The sequence below is a fragment of the Sinohyriopsis cumingii genome, unplaced genomic scaffold (genome assembly GCF_028554795.1).
Source record: "Sinohyriopsis cumingii isolate HCF-2022 unplaced genomic scaffold, ASM2855479v2 utg001437l, whole genome shotgun sequence".
Taxonomy (NCBI): Eukaryota; Metazoa; Mollusca; class Bivalvia; order Unionida; family Unionidae; genus Sinohyriopsis; species Sinohyriopsis cumingii.
The window spans coordinates 2255504-2277584 of NW_028315999.1; the positions used below are offsets into that span (position 1 = coordinate 2255504).

Below are 22081 nucleotides of genomic sequence, written 5' to 3' on the forward strand. Positions count from 1 at the left end.
TTGTCGTGTGTGTAGGGTGGGTGGGGAAGATGATTATGTCACTTATAACTGAAATCGTGCCGTGCTGTTTTGCATGAATTGGCGAATATGACTGGGCGTTAAGTGTATATGACTAATTATGTCTAATTGCTAATTACAACGTAAAAGCAATTAGCATATTCTATTAAACATGCTGAATGCATAATTTCAAAGATAGATCGTAAACCATACTAAATTCGGGTGCGGATATAAATAGATATTTGGTGGATAGGACCTTTACTGCAGTCGTACATGAGCCGCATCATGCAAAATGGGTCATTGATTCAATATGTGATTCATAAATCGATGTGTTTATTCTTTGTTTAATCAAATTCACTGTTTAAGTTATAATTTATTACACATTTAAATGATACGAGTCATATTCGCCAAAGTAATGTCATATGCGCGGGTATGAGACAAGTGCGTGCACATGTGAAAACCGGTGAAAAGAGTTACATGTACCATGTTTGCGACTCTACGAAGCATCCCTTCTTGAATTACAGAACAGTGGTAGATGCAGAAGTAAGTTTTTACTTACCATTAACTCGATTCAACCTTAGGAATCCTGTTCCATGCAAGAATTAGACATTGTCTTCTTCACTGCACATATATCGTATACATGCGACTTTATTTTCAAAATAGGTAAACAATGCGGCACACACGTCAACGCCGAAATATGATTGGCTCAAAAGGTTATACATATTATCACATGAGCTCGGACTTGTCTCTGTAGTAAAAATTCTCGAAAATCGCACGTTTCGGAGCCCTTAACTTCAGTTTGGTACAACGCAGAAAAATCAATGATGGCTTGATGAATAGAAAAATATCTCAAGAGTAAAACAAGGCATAGAGCCATACAGTACGGAGTGTGCCTTTAAAGACGGAAATACCAGAATGAAATCGAGGGTCATGGGTAGAAAGAAGTATTTGGAAGTTCCGTACATTCTCTCTTATATATTATGATAGAGAGGGTCCTATGTCAGAACGGGTCATGGGGGTTCTCTAAGGTATTTTTGTGACTCTGTATGATTTTTTCCTTTAGATTATTGTTTTTTGTTTTCTTCTTAACATCAAGCTCGCGTCGAGCACCTGTGCAAACAAGGAAAGCCGGGCAAATCTATGATCTCCGGTAACAGGCATCCCGCATAAAGGATTTCAGAATATTTGGATCATTTTATGAGACCACATGTCCACAAATGACCATTATATCTTCAGGAAATGACAGTTTACCTCATAAAAAGCAAAGCAAGCGAACAATCATTGCCAGATACATTGTTTGTTTCCTTAGACGTCACATGTTTATATACTAATATACCGCATAATGAGGGATACAGGCCTGTAGAGAAGCATGGGAAACAAGAACTGTAGACAATCCACCCACACACTTCCTAGTCTAACTCCTGGTGCTTGTCCTAAAACTCAATAACTTTGAATTTAATAAAGAATACTACTCAATGGAACCGCAATGGGTACAAAAAACTGCCCCTTTCTATGCTAATATTTTAATGGGAAAACTGGTGGGTCAACTTTTAGCATCGGTGGAACTTGAACCATGCCAGTGAGTACACTTTATCGATGATATAAAAATGAAGTGGCAACATGGAAGAGAAAAATCTGAATGACTTCATGTCAAAGACAAACAACTTCCATCATACAATAAAATTCACAGCAGAAGTCTCCAACTCAAGCCACGTTTTCCTGGACACAACAACCAGACTGGTATCTAGAAAACAAACTCCATATAGACATCTATTTGAAACCAACTGACAAATTCCAGCATCTCCTCCAAACCAGTTGTCATCCAAAACACTGCACTAGGAGCATCCCATATAGCCAGGCACTGAGGATATGTAGAATTTGTCTGATGATGAAACATTCCTAAACAGGTCTGAAAATGTATCTAAACATTTAATTTACTGAGTCTATGACAAAGGGCTAAACAAACAAAGTGCGATGACCTACTAAAATATGGAGAGAAGGAAAAGACTGATAGGATACCATTTATTCTGACCTACCATCCAGAATACCCTAAAGTAGGTAAAATCATCGGAAACACTGGCCCATCATGGAATGGTCTGACGCACAAAAGTTAATCCTCCCAAACAAGCCTTTAGTAGCTTACCGGAGACCAAAAATCTCAAGGACATCCTAGTCAGGGCGACGCTATCACTAATCAAGGCCACCCTAGTCACTCTGGCCCCTGAGGCGATTAAAGGTGCAAAACCTGTCAACATATGATGGAGACCAGGATATTTTCTAGCACAGTGACTAGAGAAAAACTAAACATTCATGGTCCAAACAAAACGTGCAAAACAGAGAATGTAATTTATCTCATCACATGTAAGATCTGTAGCCTTCAGTATGTCAGAGAAACTGAAAAGCTACACAAAAGGATCAACCTTCATAGATCTGATTGGATGACAAAGAAGCTGTACAGAAGCCCCGTCACAGAACACTTTTCCTCCCCTGGCCACACTTTCATTGATATAACACTTATTGCAATTGCTCACAACCCCAGCTGGAGTTCCAAAACCAGGAAAGAAATGTAATCTTACTGGATATGCTGCCTTTGAACATTGAAACCAAGCAGTTTAAACCAAGAAGACTAGGAAAAGACAACCATAAACAAATAAATTTATCTTTTTGCAGCCGACACATTTTCATTTAAATAATTTTCTAAATTTGCTTGATAGCCTATAATTACTACTATAACAATGAAATATCAAAGATATAATTTGTGCTTCTATAAATTTACATAAAATAGATGTCATTATGGCTCATCGATTTCTAGGTCAAGAAAAATATTTTCCAATATCCACAACAAGTTGAAATAAACTAGTTGAAACATGATAAATTTAAAGGTTTAAGTCCTGTAGAAACAGTCATGTAAAGTTTTGCAAACACAACAGTTTTTATGTTTTGTTTGTCTTGTCTATGTTTTATAGTTGCCATTGAGGGGCCTTGAGGGGCTAAGTGGTCTAAAGCGCTTACCGTTACGGATCACTGCCATCTCACCTCTGTCTGAGTGGGTTCGAGCCTCGGATTCGGCCAATGTTGGTATGTGAGAAAACATCCCAGTAGCTTCTCGTGGGTCAGTGGTTCTGTGCAGGGTTTTCCCGGGTTCTACCTCCACCATTAATACTGGCTGCCATGTATAGCCTATCGTGTGCTGAAAAATGGCATTAAACCATACTATAACAACAACAATAGTTGCCTTTGAAAAAGACTCATTAAGAGTCGAAAGTGCTCATGCTAGTTAAATACTAGTTTTGCAGTTTGTTGTCAGTTTAATGCATTTACCTTAATCAATCCCTGATACACGTGATCCCTTGCTGGATCTAGTGCACTTGACAGGTCTGTTATTCGACATATGATTTGTATTCTTTATATATATATATATATATATATATATATATATATATATATATATATATATATATATATATATAGTAGAACCTGTCTTGAAAGACCACCTCTTGTGCCAGATAATAATGGTCTCTCAAGATAATTGGTCTCTCATAACAGTCATAACACTATATAACTGATAAATCTGCACATCAAGAAGGTGGTCCCTCAAGACAGGTGGACAGGTTTTACTGTATATTTAAAGTACATTATATGCTATTCCATTTAACCTAGTTGTTCTTGAGAAAAAATTGAGGAATGTGTTTTATACTTGGTTACAATATTAATTAAACTGCTCAAAAGATAAGGTCAGGTACCCTTTTGGTAAAGCATGACTTAAAATATTCCAGAAAAGTCTCTTAAAAAAATGACCCAGTGGTTGTTGAGAAGTGGAAAACAGTCAATACTGACAGTGGGACAAATGAATGACTGTTGTACTATGGATATGTCACTTATTGCGGAACATATGGAACAATACACCTGTCATATCTGCTGCCTATGGCCATGGATTATGATGACGGAGCACATATTAAAGTCTACTGCAGTTTTAAAAAACTTTTTCAAAATAGAACAGGCCCTTGAAGGAATTACTCTGGTCTAAAATAATGTCCAAAAATAAAAGAAAAATCTGTTTACTGACTTCTTTAATTTTTAACCTCCAAGTGCTGAAGCAATCCAAGATATTATGAGAAAATCCGACATATCAAAATTGGGTCAAGAAAATATCTTCTCAACGTATCACCAAGTTAGAAGCATTTACTATATTCTTTTGATATACCCACAAACCAGTATTCTTTTGATATACCCACAAACCAGTATTCTTTTGATATACCCACAAACCAGGTTTGCTGAGAATCCATTCATATTTGTGTAAAGCCAATGTTTGAGTGCCGCACATGTTTGCTGAAATGCAACCCAAAATATACATTGGTACAATTTTTTTTATATAAGCTAAGTGAAGTACAAAATATATGACTTTACCCCAAGGATAATTAGGTCAGGTTAAGCTCCTAAAATCCCATACAATTGTATGTGTGTGATTTGGATTCTTAACATAGCTTTAACAATTTTTCAGTCATATCGCTACAATGTCTGCAGTGTGATGTCTAGCACTGAGGCATCATGCCACAGACACTCAGTCACATTATCCTGAAACTAGGCCGACCAGTCCTAACAATAGCCTCTTAATGCTGAGTGCCAAGCAATGGAGCTGTTAGTACCATTTTTATAAGTCATTAGTATGACTCAGCCGGAGTTCAAACATGCGACCTCCTAAATCTGAGGCGGATGCTCTAACCACTGGGCCACCAGAGTCCCATACAACTGTGTGGCCACAGTAGTTTTCAGATCTCAACCAGTTTTATTCTGTGGCTAACACATTAGAAGACTTTGAATATATAATGCATTCAAATATACTTCTAATGGGAGTTAGGGTCTGGGGTTCGGGACCCACCCACCCCTGGCAAAATCAAAGAAATGTCCAAACTCACAAACATCCATTCACTTGTCACTTAAAATTTAACCATCACTTTAGTCTTGCATACATTTATTGGGTATTATGCACACTTTGAGTAAATAGACAGACTTTTGCTATGGTGCCCTTTTGACCATTTAACCAAGCAGGCTTGTATGGAATTCTAAGACAACAACCTATACAAACTATTTCCCAGACTTCATATTATGTTGTAATTACCCATTTTACTACTGTATATCCTGATAAAAATTCTTTCTAAAGACAAAATCATAATTAACATGTAGAGTCTCTTGTTCATAATTGAAACATCCAAGATTCTTTAAGCTCTAAACCCCATCATGGAAAAATTTAATCTCTAGGTCCAGAGAGACAGCAAGCTCAGAAAATCAGACACAAGGTCTCATTACTATGCGCTAGAGGTCTACAGTTATACTGGTATACCAGCTTATTGCAGGTTTGTTTGGTGGTGGCACATACCACGGTATATTTTCATTGAACCTGCACTTCAGTAGCTTCCATCAATATGGAATTTACTTCTATTCCAAAATAATCTTGTGACAAATTTAATGATATCAACAGCGTTTTCATTTTTCATGGAAAAAAATAATATAAAAATGTTTATATTTTTTGTTTTACAAAACAATTGTATTTGTCAGAAATTAATTTTCAATATTACAAATATAATTGTAATAGTGATCCTGTCATCATATACTGGACACATGTCAAGTATTACAGCACGATGGCCAAATGGGATGTTGTGAAAGATATTCTGGCCAAATCCAACTTATGGGATAAATTAGGATTAAAAAAAAAAAAAACAATGGAGGCTGACACAACCCTTACTTCAATCCTTTTATTTCATTTTCGCTCTGCTAAGAGCCTGAATGATCCACACCAAAAATGTCCTTATTCCAGTAATGTAACAACGTCTAACAATATTATTTACAAGTAAACTCACAACTAGCAATACTATATAAAACTGCATAAAAAAGCAACAAACAAATATGGTACATTCATATGCAATTTTCTTTCAGCAACAATCATTAATATGTCAATATATGGCAAAACTGTAAACATATGCTATGTACAATGTTGCATGGCAAACATGTATACATATATAATTTACAATGTCATATTGCAAATATGTAAACATATGCCATGTACAATGTTATATGACAAATATGTATACATATATCATTTACAATGTTATTTTACAAATATGTATACATATATAGTTTACAATGTTATACTGCAAATATGTACACATATGCCATACAAATATGTATACATAAGCCATGTACAATGATATATGACAATTATATAAACATATATCATTTACAATTTTCCATCAAGCATTGGTATTATTATAGTTATAGAACTTATGACTATCATTTATTGTGTTTCCTCCTGGTAGCTAAGGAGGCCACACACCACTGCATTAGGTGAACCCTGAACACAACTGTGGCACAGCACATATCAAGTTTGATTAAATTTAATTGAGCCATTCCAGAGAAGTTGAATACAGCTTTTCCACCTTGTTGCTATATAAGCCACATTGTTTTATGGAAAGTCACCCCAGTTATAATTCTAGTAGAGTATGTCCCATGAAACATTCCAACCAAGTTTGCTAAATATTTGTTCAGCTATTATAGAGAAGATTTTGAAAAAATGATCTTCCATACCGTTGCTAAGGAACTTAATGGAATGATCCTGCACAAAATTATCATAGAGTATGCCCTAACAAACGTCCTACTAAGTAAGAATGCATTTGGCCCAGTGGTTTTTGAGAAGTCTAAAATAGCAAGTGTTGATGGATGATGCATAATAGATGATGCATACCTTGATGCAGGGTTACACCTAACACCTGCTTGGTCATTCAGTCAGGTAAGCTAAAAATTAATTCTCCGGCAAATTTTATTTTGTCAATGCATCTCATAAAAACTATTTCAATAACTATCCAAGCTTTCTTGCACACATTCTAGTAAAACAAAAATATATTAAATGTAAGATAAATAAAGGTTAAAATTCTGCAAACTGAAAGTTCTTTAGATTTCCACCTGAAGACTTCTTTAGTTCCCCTTGAAGATCTTCTTTTTTTTTTTTGGGGGGGGGGGGTGAGGCACTCATTATAAAAGCAATAATATCAATGTTTTAACAATAGGATCTTGAGGTTCAAGATCTGCCCAAAATGGGGTTATAATTTACAACTAAAATACTGTATAAAATGTAATATTAGAAAGTCTTTGCACTAGGTAAACTAAAGCAAAAAGAAAAGAGACAACATAAAAGGAGATTAGACACCTGCAGTGACAAATTTAATTCTCCTTATTTTTCTAGTCCTCTTGCTGGCTTAGATCACACTTTACTGAGAAAAAATTATTCAAAATCAAAGCATCTCTCTGAACTGGGATAAAGGTCCCGAGTGTCTGGCAGACCCCATCCAATATTTTATTACATATGTGACCTCAGCTCCCTCCAACTTGAATCACAGTAATTTTGCCTATTTATTTGAAAGACTTGATATTTGTTCCAACTCTACTTTGTACACATGTACAACATTTGAGCTTGAGATCATTAGGAAATGAAGGCAAGCTTTACCAGCAATCCGAAATGCATGGCAGGATACTATCAACAATCACTCCTTATTAATCATGCTAAAGATTTTTCTGAACATACATGCGAACACAACATTGCTCAGCTCAGGTCAGCATTTTGTCTAGTCACTATTAAAAAAATTGGTTATGTTAGCTATAATGGTTCATGGCTTTATGACTGACTAATGAGCACTACAAATTCAGGAAATTCGTTATATCGAAATGGGTTTTAATATTAAAACTCAAATGTTGCACTAGTTTAGTATGTATGTATGTATGTATGCATGTATGTATGTTCTGTAGATTAACCTATTATTTGCACCACATGGACAATGTTGTTGTTGTAATGGGGTTTAACGCCATTTCTCAGCACAAGATAGGCTATACGTGGCGGCCAGTGTTAATGGAAAGAAGCACCGACCCACGAGAAGCTACCGGCAAGCTTTCTCACATACCCATATTAGCCGAGCCCGAGACTCGAACCCACGCAGGCAGAGGTGAGATGGCAGTGATCCGTAACGGTGAGCTCTTTAGACCACTCGGCCACTAAGGGCCCCTATATGTGTCCTATATGGACACTGTTGTGCTGAGGTACCGTAAAACACTACTACATACATGCTCGGTAGTGGTAAGTTATAGTTCATACCTAGAATGTTTACAGCATGATGTATGCATTATTGTATATAATGACGTGACGAATTTTGTTAATGATTTGTGTTAAATTCTATTTTATGTGAATATATTCAATGATAAGACCTGCTCTGGGGATGGTGGTGGGGGTGAAAGGCTAGTCGACCCCCTTACCCAGTTACAAATGATCAATAGAGAAAGTCTTCTTTTGTTTATAAATTAGAACTAAATTTGACAAAGTTGAACCTTTTTACACAGATTGTTGCATTTACCTCTGTTATTATAAGCATCAATCGGGGGAAATTTATCATTAGTTTTCAGTCACAAAGTGCAGTGTGTTATATAGGTCAAAGCGATAGTTCCTACTTATTCTAAACACTTTGAAACAGTGTTCCTACTAAAGCATAATTTATAACAATTAAGGCGTTCTTGTCCATAATAGAAAACATAATCCAATAACACATAAAGGGTTTTACATTAATAGAAAACATAATCTAGTAACACACATAGGGCTTTACATTAATAGAAAACAGAATCCAATAACACACATAAGGCTTTAGAATAATAGAAAACACAATCCAATAACAGAAATGGGGCTTTACATTAATAGAAAGCATAATCCAATAACACACATATAGCTTTAGATTAATAGAAAGCATAATCCAGTGTCTCGTTTGCTCAGCCCCAGTTCGTAAGTCGTGTATAAACTAAGGCATTATTGCAAGCCATGTTTGAGATTTGAACATTGCCGCAGGCTAGAGTTAATCTCTTACGCATGGTTACCGTGACCAGAGAGAAGATCCGGCATCTTGAATCGGCACAGGCGTTAGATAGCGCAACTTCCCACCCGTGTATTACAGCTTTGTCCTAAGATCAGAGGAACCCGCGAGGAACGGGGCGTGTTCTAAATCAGTCCCACGTGGACAGACAGCGAGAAGGACATTGTCCGCTAAGTTTGAATGGATCGGGTCAAAACGATATCCAATCGGAATTGAAAAAGAGGGAGGCTTTTTGGGAGGACAGAACTTCCGGTTAAGCCGCGAGTCTCTATGAGGGGAGACGGAAGTGAGACTAGCAGAGCAGTCGGAGTCGGCAAGTCTAGTCGTAATAGAGAGTGGAGGAGGAGGAGAAAGTGGATAAGGAGGAGGAGTATAGAGGAGTCGAGGAGGAGAAAGTGAAGAAGTAGGAGGAGTATAGAGAAGTCGAGGAGGAGATGGAATATGGAGGAAGTCGGGAGGAAGAAGAAAAGGAATTAGAGGAATAGGAGAGAAGAATACACAGATGAGCAGAATACAAAGACAGGCAAAGACAGGTGAAAATGTATCTCACACTACTAATCAAATGATGCAATAGGCTATCACAGGGTCGAGCGGAAGGAGAGTACTTGGGAAATTGTAATCATTTGACTATTGAATTGCCATTAAATTGTTTTTCGTTGAATTTCACCTTTTTGTATATTCAATCATTCAACCGTCGGCATTGCTGAGTGAGGGCTCGGAGCTTTACATTTATCTTTCACTAATTTAACTTCCCACCGAAATCGAGCTTGGGTGGGACTTCTATAATAATTTAAATAGAATATTGGCAGCACCCCAACCATAACACACATACCAAAGTAACGGCATAACAACCCGACACGCCAGATCCAGTAACACAACATTGGGCTTTAGAATAATAGAAAACATAATCCAATAACACAAATAAGGCTTTATAATAATAGAAAACATAATCCGATAACACGCATAAGGCTTCATATTAATAGAAAGCATAATCCAATGACACACATAGGGCTTTAGATAAATAGAAAGCATAATCCAGAAACACACACAGGGCTTTATAATAATAGAAAATATAACCCAGTAACACAAATAGGGCTTTATAATAATAGAAAACAGAATCCGATAACACACATAGGGCTTTAGATTAATAGGAAGCATAATCGAATAATACACATTGGGCTCTAGATTAACATTTAAAAGGGTTCCGACTCAACACTTAGATTATGTTATTCAATTGCATCTATATATAATTAAAACAGATTAAATAAATATGCGACAATGATGATAAGCACTGGGCAAAGCACAAAACAAGCGGTGTAAACATTTGCTCGTGTAAAAGTGATTGCGTTTTTCGAAGCTTTCCATGTAGGCTTCTGTGGTCCATTATATTTGCCGTCCTCAAAATCATATGGCACTATACCAGCTAATTCCTTGGCCTCATTTGTTGTTGCTATTTCTGGAATTTTTGTTGGCAAACCGCTAATTGATAATCCTGACCCATGCGTTTTCACACCCTGTGATGACCAATGTGTGGTCATTACAACGTTGTTGTAAGCGTATCTTTTTTTGTTCATGTCTCCCTCTGAAGCCCAATGTGCTGGAGTCATGGAAACGAACACAACATAGCGCCACCGACCTGGATGTTCACGGTCTTTTCTGGGTCTAGCATTGGCGTGGACGAGACGCGAGTCCCAAAGAACCATACCACCTTTAGGCACGGAAACACGTATTCTTTGGCATCCTTTTCCTCCATAAAAGTTAACATCATCTTCCGTCAGCAGATAAAAGGTATTCAACTCCGATATCCTTGCTGCATCTTGTCTTCCTTCGAAAAATTCATCAAAGTAACTATGTGATCCTTCCAGGACTTCGAGTGTCCAATCATCTTCACATACCTCCTCAAGATAAACCCCTCCTTGGACTGCGTGAAGTCCAACACGTGATGCATTCTGGTCCACGTGCAACCAGCTTTTGTTTGGTTCCGCGAAGCTCTCCTCACCATTTTCAGGTGGCCGTCCAATCGCGATAGCGTCAATGCTAGTTAACAATTTTGATGTCTGCCAGAGTTTGGCAAATACTGATTTAGCCTTCAGTCTTACGAACCAGGTTGGTTCCATGTGTCCCGTATTAAACTGGGAGATGAGCGAATGCAAGGATGGTGGGAAAACGGCATGAGGAAATTCTTGTAACCATCTTTGGTACTGTTGTATACAATTATCGCATTCTTCATTGGACAAAACATCCCGGACGACTGTGTAACCTTTAGCTTTTAACTCCTCTTGGTTCTCAGGTCCAAACATCCTGAAATACAAGAATGAAATATTGGTATTTTAGAGAATCACCAATGCAGTACGTTAGTCAAACTGCATGAAACAGAGTTATAACTGTTTCTTGTCCATGAAATAATCCATATTGAAGACGGTACTCTTCTTTCATGTTTATCATTGATAAAAAGTTAAAGACCTGTGCTACAAACGAACCAACGGGAATTTTTTAAAGAATACTACGTCTCTCCTACTTTGCCAGTGTATAATCCAGACTTAAGCATAGCCACTATAGTGACGAACGTACGTTATTAAAACTGCAATTCACTTTTTATGAGCGATAACACAAATGACAGGGATACATCAAGTTTTATGACCATGTATGCAACAGTATGTATGAAGCTGTGGTGCATTAAAAAAAAAAAACACTGACAAGAAATAAATTATTCCGTGGAGCATATAAAGTACATAGACTATCTCTGATATATTGACATACATGTATAACTACAATATGCTTGCATATCTCCATCGATTTAGCTGCCAAATCAGCGTCTGAGTGAACCCACACCTCCTTCTTATAAAGTGCCTGTCGTATCCGCCAAGCGTTAGTGGAAGATCCATCCTTGACTTGAGATTGATACCCAAGGAGCAGACAAGACCAATTATTTAAAGATGATTATTGTCTGTTTTGGGTTTAGTCGGCGGTGGTGGTGGTGGTGAGGTAAAGACTCTTTTTAGATTCGTATTAAAACATTTATGATGTAACATTTATGATGTTGTTGTTGTGGCTGGGGTGGGCGTAGATTACCCATTTTGTTTTTATACTGTTGCAGAGAAGCAGAAAGGTGACATATCATTCAAAATACATTCCCTCTGGTACGCTCTACTCTTTTCATCGTTCGTGCCGGACTGACCATTCTCTTATAACAGTAAAAAGATTAAAAAATATTAAAAAATGCATGCATCTGAGAAAACGGTCGAATAAGGAAGTACTGTGCTGGCGTCCGCCAATAAACTTAGTGGGTATCGCGGTACCAGTTTGTTTTCTCCATAGAGCTCAACGCTAATGTTTGGTGAACTAAATATACTTTCTATCCTACCTCAGCATGAGTGTCACACTCTCTTAGACCGATAAATCATCCCTTCGCCCGTGATAACATTGTCGATAACACAGATTTGTGGGGTTAATTTAATTATCAGACTAACACTCTCCTAGAGAACGATGTTAGATTGTCAATTTCACGACGACAGAACCACGGGTGCTCGACGCGAGCTTGATGTTGAGAAGAAAGAAAAACAATAATCTGAAGGAAAAAAATGATACAGAGTGACAAAAATACCTTAGATTACCCCCATGACCCGTTCAAACATAGGACCCTCTCTATTATAATATATAAGAGAGAAGGTACGGAACTTCCAAATACTTCGTTCCACCCATGACCCTCGATTTCCTTCTGCTATTTCCGTCTTTATAGGCACACGTCCATACTGTATGGCTTGTTTTACTCCTGAGATATTGTTCTATTCATCAAGCTGTTATTGACTTTTCTGCGTTGTACCAAACTGAAATTACGGGCTCCGAAACGTGCGATTTTTTATTTCAATACCGCAATATCATAGCACTCGCGGTGTCGAAAGCAGCAAGTATACACGACTAAGACAATTATATTGATAACATGTTTCAGCTTAAATTATTACCACAGGAAGATATTATATGACGTCACGTTTTGCTCTAAAACTCTTTCGACAGTGTTGTCCGGTGGAATATATTAACTGAACAAAACACAGGGGCACTACAGGCCATTGCAAAAAAGTGTCACCTCCCATAAGGATGTACTTCCCTTGATTTTACCTTCAATACATTTCATTTCATTGCATTGATTTCTTCAATCACCACACAAAATATAAAAAAGTCCATTGCTAGATCTACATCAATTTTAGATTCTCCTGTCTATTTATTTTTTAACAAATTTATATTGAAGAGGTATGTTAACTAAGAAGCTACCCAGATTTAACCTATGGCCCATGCTTGAAAAAAATGGTATTCAGCTTAGGAAAAGTTTTCATAAATTGAATCTTTCCCTCGATCATTCCCTCGGCTATTTATTAATTTTGTTAAAACAATCTATTTGATTGCTTTATTTATTTATTAAATTTATTGTTATATTTGAAGTTAATAAAGTATGATAATAATTTTATGAATCAAAGTGATCATTAGGAGTAATGATTATGATGACGATAAATATGGTAATTCATATAATGATGATGTTTCTCAGTAATAATTAATAATAATAATAAAAATAATAATAAGCATGGGCTTCCTAACTTCAATACTTTTTGCGCAGATAATGTCTTTCAGAAAATAAGTAGTGACAAATTTCCGTATACTTTCCTTTAAAATCAATGCTCTTCATTGGCACGTGCAGCAATCTCATGGCACAAAATCGCACGCGTCAAACGAATCGCAACCCGGTCTTATTATGTAATAAACTATATAATATAACAAATATTTAGGAAGGGTACTTATAAGGTAAATTCTTGCTGTATTATCACAATACAGCGTGTCTTCTCATGAAGCTGTCCAATTTACGGGAGAAATCTTCAGAAGGGGGTTTCACGGTTTGTAGCTCCCCTTGAAAACACCAGAGGTCATCTGGGTGCACCTCACTTCCGGATCGTTCAATCATTAAGATGGCAGTAGATCGAAAAAATGTGACAGACCGCTCACATTCTGCAAGCAGGGTCGATATTTTACTCTCTTAAAAAGAAATTCTATCAATATTTGATCAATTGTTTTTACATCTTTTCTTTTTTATCTCACTAACTTGCGTTGCTCCCAGCTTTCAAATAAATATTCTCTGCCCACTGGACTTAGACACAAAGACACGCTGATCACATTCAAGTGTGTTCTCAAAACTCACTTATTTCGACTGCAAGAACAAACTTAAATACCTAGTAATGTTTCCTACCTTAAATATTCTCAGCATGTTTTTATGTTTTCTAATTTCATGGTGTTTGTATTTGTAATCGTATCATTATATATGTTTTCTTTTTTATTTTATAGGTGTTGTCTAATGTTGTAAAGTGCTTAGAGCTTCTAAAGATTAGGTACTATACAAAATCTTCATTATTATTATTATTATTATTATTATTTCACAACTTCATTATCTTTCCATTACTACCTTATGATCTAATTTGTATTATTTGAGTGTACGAAACTGTATCGCTGCGTAAAAATCTTGCAATTTATCTCGCTTGAAGAATAATGAAAATATGTTTATTTTTTTTTTACAGCTTCAATCATAGCAGTTAATGGAGGTTGAAGGACAACGAGAAACAAATTCTAACTTCTGAAGATTCTTTTGTTATTGATTTAGACTGATGCTTTTCTATTAAAGTTAATTATATTTTTGAAGAAATAACTTGAGTTTTTTTTAAAATGTACAAATGTTAACCAGGCATGAAAAGATGCGCACGTACGAGTCTCCTTGATGATTATTACTTTTATTTCCTTGAACAGTTGGAAATTTTAGAGTATACGATTTGGACAAATATCGATGTTATATACACTATGCATGTATAGGACATCTGTGGCTATCACCTATCTGTCTGTATGTATGCCTATCTCATTTCATCTGGTGCATGCGTATGTATATCCTCGAATGAATATGTGTTCGCATACGTATATTACATAATGATACTTCAGGTTAAAAACGAGTATAAAATGATGCTAAGATAAAAATAGTGACTGATAGATAAAGACAACAAATATGAATATTTGTGAGTACTCATTTATTATTGATTTGTAGTGCATTTTCTTATAATCAGCCTCTTCTTTTTAAATCATACTGTTTGCAATTTTATATCCGGTCACGTGGATCAATATTGATTTAAAAGGCGAATCAAAGAAATAGGACGGAATCTGTGAAATAATTGGATCTTTCAAACTTACATATTTGATGCAAGGAAAGTTAAACAGAATTAAACTAATTATTATAAGGCTGTTCTAGATGAATTTGCTGGTGGCACTCAGAAATGTTGTCTAAAGACCCCAGCAAATTTTGAGAGTTATTACGTGTCAGCATAAGCCAAAAAAAATCATGCTGAAAGTTATTGCATGTACCGTCCGATACTTGATGTTTCAAAAGTCATAAAGAAAATGAAACAGAAAAAACGTCATTGGGCATGTTATTTAATCTGAATATTGTACGATATTTACACCCAAATATGAATACATGTTCCGTCTGCATTAATTACACTCCTTTATCGTTATGATAGCTAATGTAATTATTACTTTGTTAAGTTCCTCTGAATACATTAAAATATTGTGTTCCATTTTTATTTTTAAAAAAACTTTTCTGGTTTAAAATATTCAGATTACAAATCAGATGACGTATCGAATTCGTGTTAAAATTTTCTTATCGAACTTGTGTTATAACTTTCTTAACTCGTGTTATAAACGAAATATTAGCCTTGCGAAAGTAACTGAGAAAGGATATATCAACATCTGAAAATGCAAATTGTTGAGATTGTTTTCGTTAAAGCTATACTGCCAAAATTGGGCAATACATGTTTAAAATCGGAGAGCAAAGTGAAATATTCCTACAAATGTATATGAAATTATGGATAATGAATTTATAGCATCAGGTATGGATAGTGTATTTAATTTAATTATTTGATATCATTTAAGTATGGAAAGTAAATATTATTTATCTGATATAATGTAAGTATGGACACTGAATCTAATTATCTGATTTTTTTAATGTCTATAATTATTCTCCTAGTATGATGTTTGGCATATATAAGTGATTGATTGGTTTAACCATAATGATGCTTACTTTATGTTTCGCTAACCAAATGTAGAACGGTGAACTATCCGAAACTGAATTTTTTTTTGTGGGCATGCGCATTGGAGCTAAGGAATGTAGCTTTAGGCGCTACGATCAGTAACTCTGTTGCAACTGTGAAACCCCTTATATTGTAGAGGTATGTGAAATATAAAATTACATTCTTTCTTGCTATCCGTTTTATGAGATAGAACTATTTTATATATTAGTTGTTTCAGAATTTACACGTTTTAAAGGATGAGTAATGATCGAGTTCATATAATTCAGTGAGATTATTCTCATTGGACACATATTCATGCACGAATATGGTTATTACACAAAATATAAGTACATTAGTTCTAATGCGTAATGTATATTGTGGTATTCGCATTTAACCGTGTTTCGTGTACTACACAACTCAGTCGTTAACATTTGGTCAGGATAATGCAAATGGGTGGGACATCATGCTCCAATTCTGTGACATGATGCCCCATTGCTAGAAATCGCTATAAACTGACACACAGCAGACATCGTAGTGATGTGCATGAATTTTTTTTATTTTAAAGCTACGTTAAAAGAAAACCCAAACCACAAATCACATTGTTAGCTGTTTTGGGGAAGGATTCTTAGAACTGTGGGGTTTTAGTGTAACCTTTAACCTGTTGTCGATGGTGACACAGGCTCGTTGGATGTTATTGTTTTACTCGCAGTGAAGGACCAATGCTTTGGGACCAACGGGTCTAGTTGCTTTTAACGCCATTTTCAGCACATGATAGCTAAGCATGGCGGTCAGTACATTTGGTGAAGGCCAATGTGGATATGTGAGAAAGCTTGCCGGTAGCTTCTCGTGGGTTGGTGGTTCTCTCCGGGGTTTTCCCGGGTTCTTCCTCCACCATTAATACTGGCCGCCATGTATAGCCTATCTTGTGCTGAAAAATGGCGTTAAACCCTATAAACAATAGCAACAACAACATTTGGTGGGAATAAGTAGGTTCTCGGGGGATCCTTCGGCAGACTGGGAGAGGCGGGCTATGAGTAATGGCTCTTCGACAAGCGCTGTGGAACATGGAATACATCATGATCGTCAACAGATCGCCACGATATACACTGTTCAATATTTTAATCATTATTATTCATTATCATTGTACGAGTGTAATTGATTATTTCAGTGTCGCAATACGAGTGGAAATCAACAAATGAATATCGCTTTATGAGTGAAAATCAACATACACATACTTGTGGATGAAACATACATTAATCACACTTTTGTACAAATTCTATACTTTAATCATCCTTGTCAATAAAATCATACCCTGTTCACATTTGTGTACAAATCCTGTACTTTGATACTCTTGATACAGAATCATGCCTTATTCATATTTGTGCACAAATTCTATACTTTAATCATCCTTGTCAATAAAATCATACCCTGTTCACATTTGTGTACAAATTCTATACTTTGATACTCTTGGTATATAGAATCATGCCTTATTCACATTTGTGTACAAATCCTATACTTTGATACTCTTGGTATATAATCATGCCTTATTCATATTTGTGTACAAATCCTGTACTTTGATACTCTTGATACAGAATCATGATTTATTCACATTTGTGTACAAATTCTATACTTTGATACTCTTGGTATAGATTCATGCCTTATTCACATTTGTGTACAAATCCTATACTTTGATGCTCTTGGTATAGAATCATGCCTTATTCATATTTGTGTACAAATCCTATACTTTGATACTCTTGTTATAGATTCATACCTTATTCACATTTGTATACAAATTCTATACTTTGATACTCTTGGTATAGAATCATGCCTTATTCATATTTGTGTATAAATCCTGTACTTTGATACTCTTGGTATAGAATCATGCCTTATTCATATTTGTGTACAAATCCTATACTTTGATACTCTTGGTATAGAATCATGCCTTATTCATATTTCTGTACAAATCCTGTACTTTGATACTCTTGATACAGAATCATGCCTATTCATATTTGTGTACAAATTCGATACATTGATCATCCATGGTGATATATCCTTATCTTGACTGTATTGATTTATAAGTTCCATATGTTGATTCTTGCTTGATTACTAGTTCTATTTTGGAACGATATCATTTCCTTATATCAGTTGTTTAACTCTGTGTCCATCATTCAGTTAAATATGCGCATGAATATGGAGTCAAATTCATTCATCGTTCAATTACTTTATAAATAAATCTCTCATTCACGGACTTGCTTTCAGAGTCTACACTAAATAAAATCCCGACCCGACTTCATTCTGCTTAACGAAACAAAATAATACTTATAAAGAAATGGCCAAGCGCAAAGCCATAGAATATTGTCATATGTAAAATTCATTACTTTACCGGTAAAGCTACCCATAGTAGATTCGTTCTAAAACTCAGAAACTACCCTTGTACCTTCCCACCCTAAAATAATGGCACGATCTTACCTTTTCCCTTCAATATCACCACATCTAACGACTCAGTCCTGTCGACTCAATCAGACTGTTTGTACATATGCCAAGTAAAACAGTGGCTTTCAGTTATTAATATAAATAGATTATAGTGTTTGTCAAATAGTATCTAAAGACTTAATCAGGTCGACTTCATCAGACAGTTTGTATATGCAAAATGAATACGTGGCGTTTAGTTATTACTATAAATAGATTCAAGTGCCTAATTACAAATATACGAGGTGAACGTCATTGCTAGATCCGTATAGAATGTTAAATATTTCTCAGGGGAAATAGGAAAATTGCTCAAACACTACTGGGCATAGAGTAGAAGAGCTGACAGTTGCCGTTGTCAGCCTTCCGTTTACTCATATTTGTTAATGCTACTCATAAGTAGTGAATAGGGATAGTATAGCGACAATGGGAATTAGCATTAAAAACACCCTTGGGAAAATATAGCGACAATGGAAATTTAACATGGAGAAAAATCGTGGGAACATATAGCGACAAGGGAAATTAACATGGAGAAAAATCGTGGGACTGTATAGCGTCAAAGGAATTTAAACAGGGTGGGACTGTATAGCGTCAAGGGAAATTGAACATGGGATTTTTTTAAAAATTTTTTTAAAAAAAAATAAATAAAAAAGGGGTAGGCAATTGAAAGGCTATCTCTTTTCGAGAAATATGGCTGGCCATGAAAAGGGCCTTTGGGTTTTTCTTCTTCTTCTTCTGCTTCTAATTTCTTCTTTTTCTCCACCAAGTTCTTATTTTATCTCCTACACTCTTTCTCTTCTTTTCTTTCTTTTTTTTCTCCTCCTCTTCTTTCTTCTTCTCTTCCTCCTCTTCTTTCTTCCTCTTTTCATTTTCTTCTTCTTTTTCAATTTTTTCATTCCATGCTCTCATCCTTATCGTTTCCTCTTCATCCTCCTTCTCCTCCTTTATTTCTTTCAACAGATCACTGATGATTACCTTCATTTTTCTTAAATTGTTTATCTCCATCTTCACTCCATGGGGACTATATGAATAGTGATCCTCGTTTAGGTTAACCAACATTTGCTCCATCATTCCTAAATTGTCGAGGACGTTTTGCAATTTTTCCATTTTGTCAAGGTGGTTCGAAGCCATCTTCTTTTTTATTCTGTGCAGAATGGTTTGAACGACGAATACTGTGGGTTCTTATACGAAAAGCGCGGACGTGAAGGAAAACATCCCCTAAAAAACATAAAATGGATCTTACCTAGATGATGACCCAACATCGCGCGGACTTGAAGGAAAACATCCCCTACTTTCTCATTTCATATAATCAAACCCAAACTATACTCTCCACATACGCTAAGAAACAATAAAGAAACCCATAATCTACTATTCACACAAACTTACCTTATCACTTACAAACACAAACACAAACACACAATCACATACACTTCCACTATTAATAAAGAGTTAGTGTTTATATTCACACTACTCTACCTACACACATTGGCAAATTGATGGTTATTTCTTTTCTAGAGTATTGGGTAGCCCTGAAAAGGGCTGTTTTGTTTGGAACTTCATGGACACCTGGTTAATGGTGGCACCTTCCAGGCCTGGCGCCACATACACATCTTATCCCCCAGTTACTTTTTACCTTTTGGGGGGAGAGAGCAGAGGCAGGATATGTTGCTTCAGAATCCCAATTTTCGCTCTCTGGGATTTTGAAATTTCTTCTCTCCTTTTCCTCCTCCTCTTCTTTGTTTCTTCTTTCCTCTTTATATCTTCTTTCTTCTTCTTCTTTATATCTTCTCTCCTCCTCTTCTTTGTTTCTTCTTTCCTCCTCTCTTATCCTTCCCTCCTCGACAATGGCTTCCGCGGCCAGTTCATTTAATATGCGCCTGGCATATTCCAGATGCACATGAAGCTCCAACAGTTTCTCAAGTCTCGTGTTCATTTTTTGGTGTTGATCAATCAACAAGGGTAGCTGGACTGCCCAGCGAGTTTCAATTTATACTGAAAGCGCGGACGTGAAGGAAAACATCCCCTAAAACATAAAATTCATCTTACCTAGATCATGACCAGAAAAAACAACAACAACGCGCGGACCTAAAAGAAACACTCACTCACCTTTTTATGCTACCCATCACTATTTTAAAATTTTTTATAAATCACTTCAATAGACTATCCACATAAGCAAAGCAATCCAATCTAACCCCAAATATACACCTCAAACACCAAAAAAGACATAATTTTAATCTACTATCCACACCATCCTACTTTATCACTTACAAACACACAAACACACAATCCTATACACAAACACATACCCTCACATTTTTTGAAAATGAGTTAGTGTTTATTTTCACACTACTCTACCTACACACATTGGCAAATTGATCGTTATTTCTTTTCTAGAGTATTGGGTAGCCCTGAAAAGGGCTGTTTTTTGTTTGCTATGGCATTCTTTTTTAGTTTCTAAGAATGCGATGTCCTCTGAGGATAGACTTTCTGGCAATAGGTCTGCTTCTTCGGAAAGAGAAGAAGAACTCTTTAGTGTCGATACGGCAATCGACAAAGCCTCTGTCAGCTTCAGGTTGCTGCTGCTGCTGCTGTTGTTGCTGTTGTTGCTGCTGTTGCTGCTGTTGCTGCTGTCTCTGAAGTCTGTACTTCTCTGTCCATTCTTCTTTCTCCCTGTTCATTTCTTCTCTGAAGAGTTCTTCTATCAGGTCTTCAGTGATTTTTAACATTCTCACATTCTCTATTTCTTCTGGCTTCGGTATCAGACTGTGTCTGACCCTATGCAAATTCACGTAGGCTTCGTTGAGCTTAGCTAGTTTGGAGCACATCTTCGTAGGAGGATGAGTCGACAATGGATGGTTAGACTGGGAACAAACCGGTTCTTAAAGTCAAAGCGCGGACGTGAAGGAAAACATCCCCACACGGTTTTCGAGCCGCAACGTTCATGAGAGGGATAGTAAGAAATGAAAGAGTATCAATCCAACATTCTTATAGCTAAACAAACCACAAAGGCATTTTTTTTCAAAACACAACATTTTTTATTCAAAAATCACTTAACACTAAACAACAACAACTCAAAATTTTTTAACAATAATCCAACACTATAACATCAAACAATTTTTTTCAAATCACAAACATTTTTTCTCAAAGGACAATCTACTTTAAACAAGGCTGACAACGTTGTGAATGAAATCGTGATTTCCACTGTTGGAAATCATTAGGCCATTGATGGACACTACGTTTCCTAGCTTGAGACAAAAGATAAGCATAATGGTCACAAAACCATCGATCTACTTTCACATCATTTCTAGCAGAAGAACGAGGATCAAAATGAGTCACTAAATGTTCTAAGGAATAGCCCAGGCTGCGATGATGCAGAAAATACACACAGTACTGTCCACACACCAAAGAATCTGTGCCTTGTAATTTCACATTATTGAATCGGGTGGTTTGAGCATTTCTTTTCATAAAGTCGATGATATCGTCTTCCAAAGGGGGCAATCCGTACGAATCGAAATATTCCACACATCCTTCTTGAGGAAAGTAGACGGCTACCCAGTGGGTTCCTGGGAGATGACTGTCGTCCGTGTTGATCACGTAAGCTTGATGGTTTTGAGGTTTGCGATG

At 36.2% G+C, this 22081-nt stretch overlaps 1 protein-coding gene across 1 annotated transcript; it reads right to left on the minus strand.

Moving 5' to 3' along the window:
- Positions 1-9981: 9981 nt before the first annotated feature.
- LOC149772511 (uncharacterized) lies at positions 9982-18643 on the minus strand. Its single transcript, XM_089947714.1, has 2 exons — positions 18461-18643; positions 9982-11201 (listed from the first exon to the last, which is right to left on the minus strand). The coding sequence occupies exon 2, from the start codon at positions 11198-11200 to the stop codon at positions 10151-10153; it is 1050 nt and encodes a 349-aa protein (XP_089803840.1). The 5' UTR covers position 11201; positions 18461-18643; the 3' UTR covers positions 9982-10150.
- Positions 18644-22081: the final 3438 nt, after the last annotated feature.

Bases quoted from the DNA above. Each gene is read 5' to 3' on its own strand.
- LOC149772511 (XM_089947714.1), bottom strand. From the start codon at position 11,200: ATGTTTGGACCTGAGAACCAAGAGGAGTTAAAAGCTAAAGGTTACACA.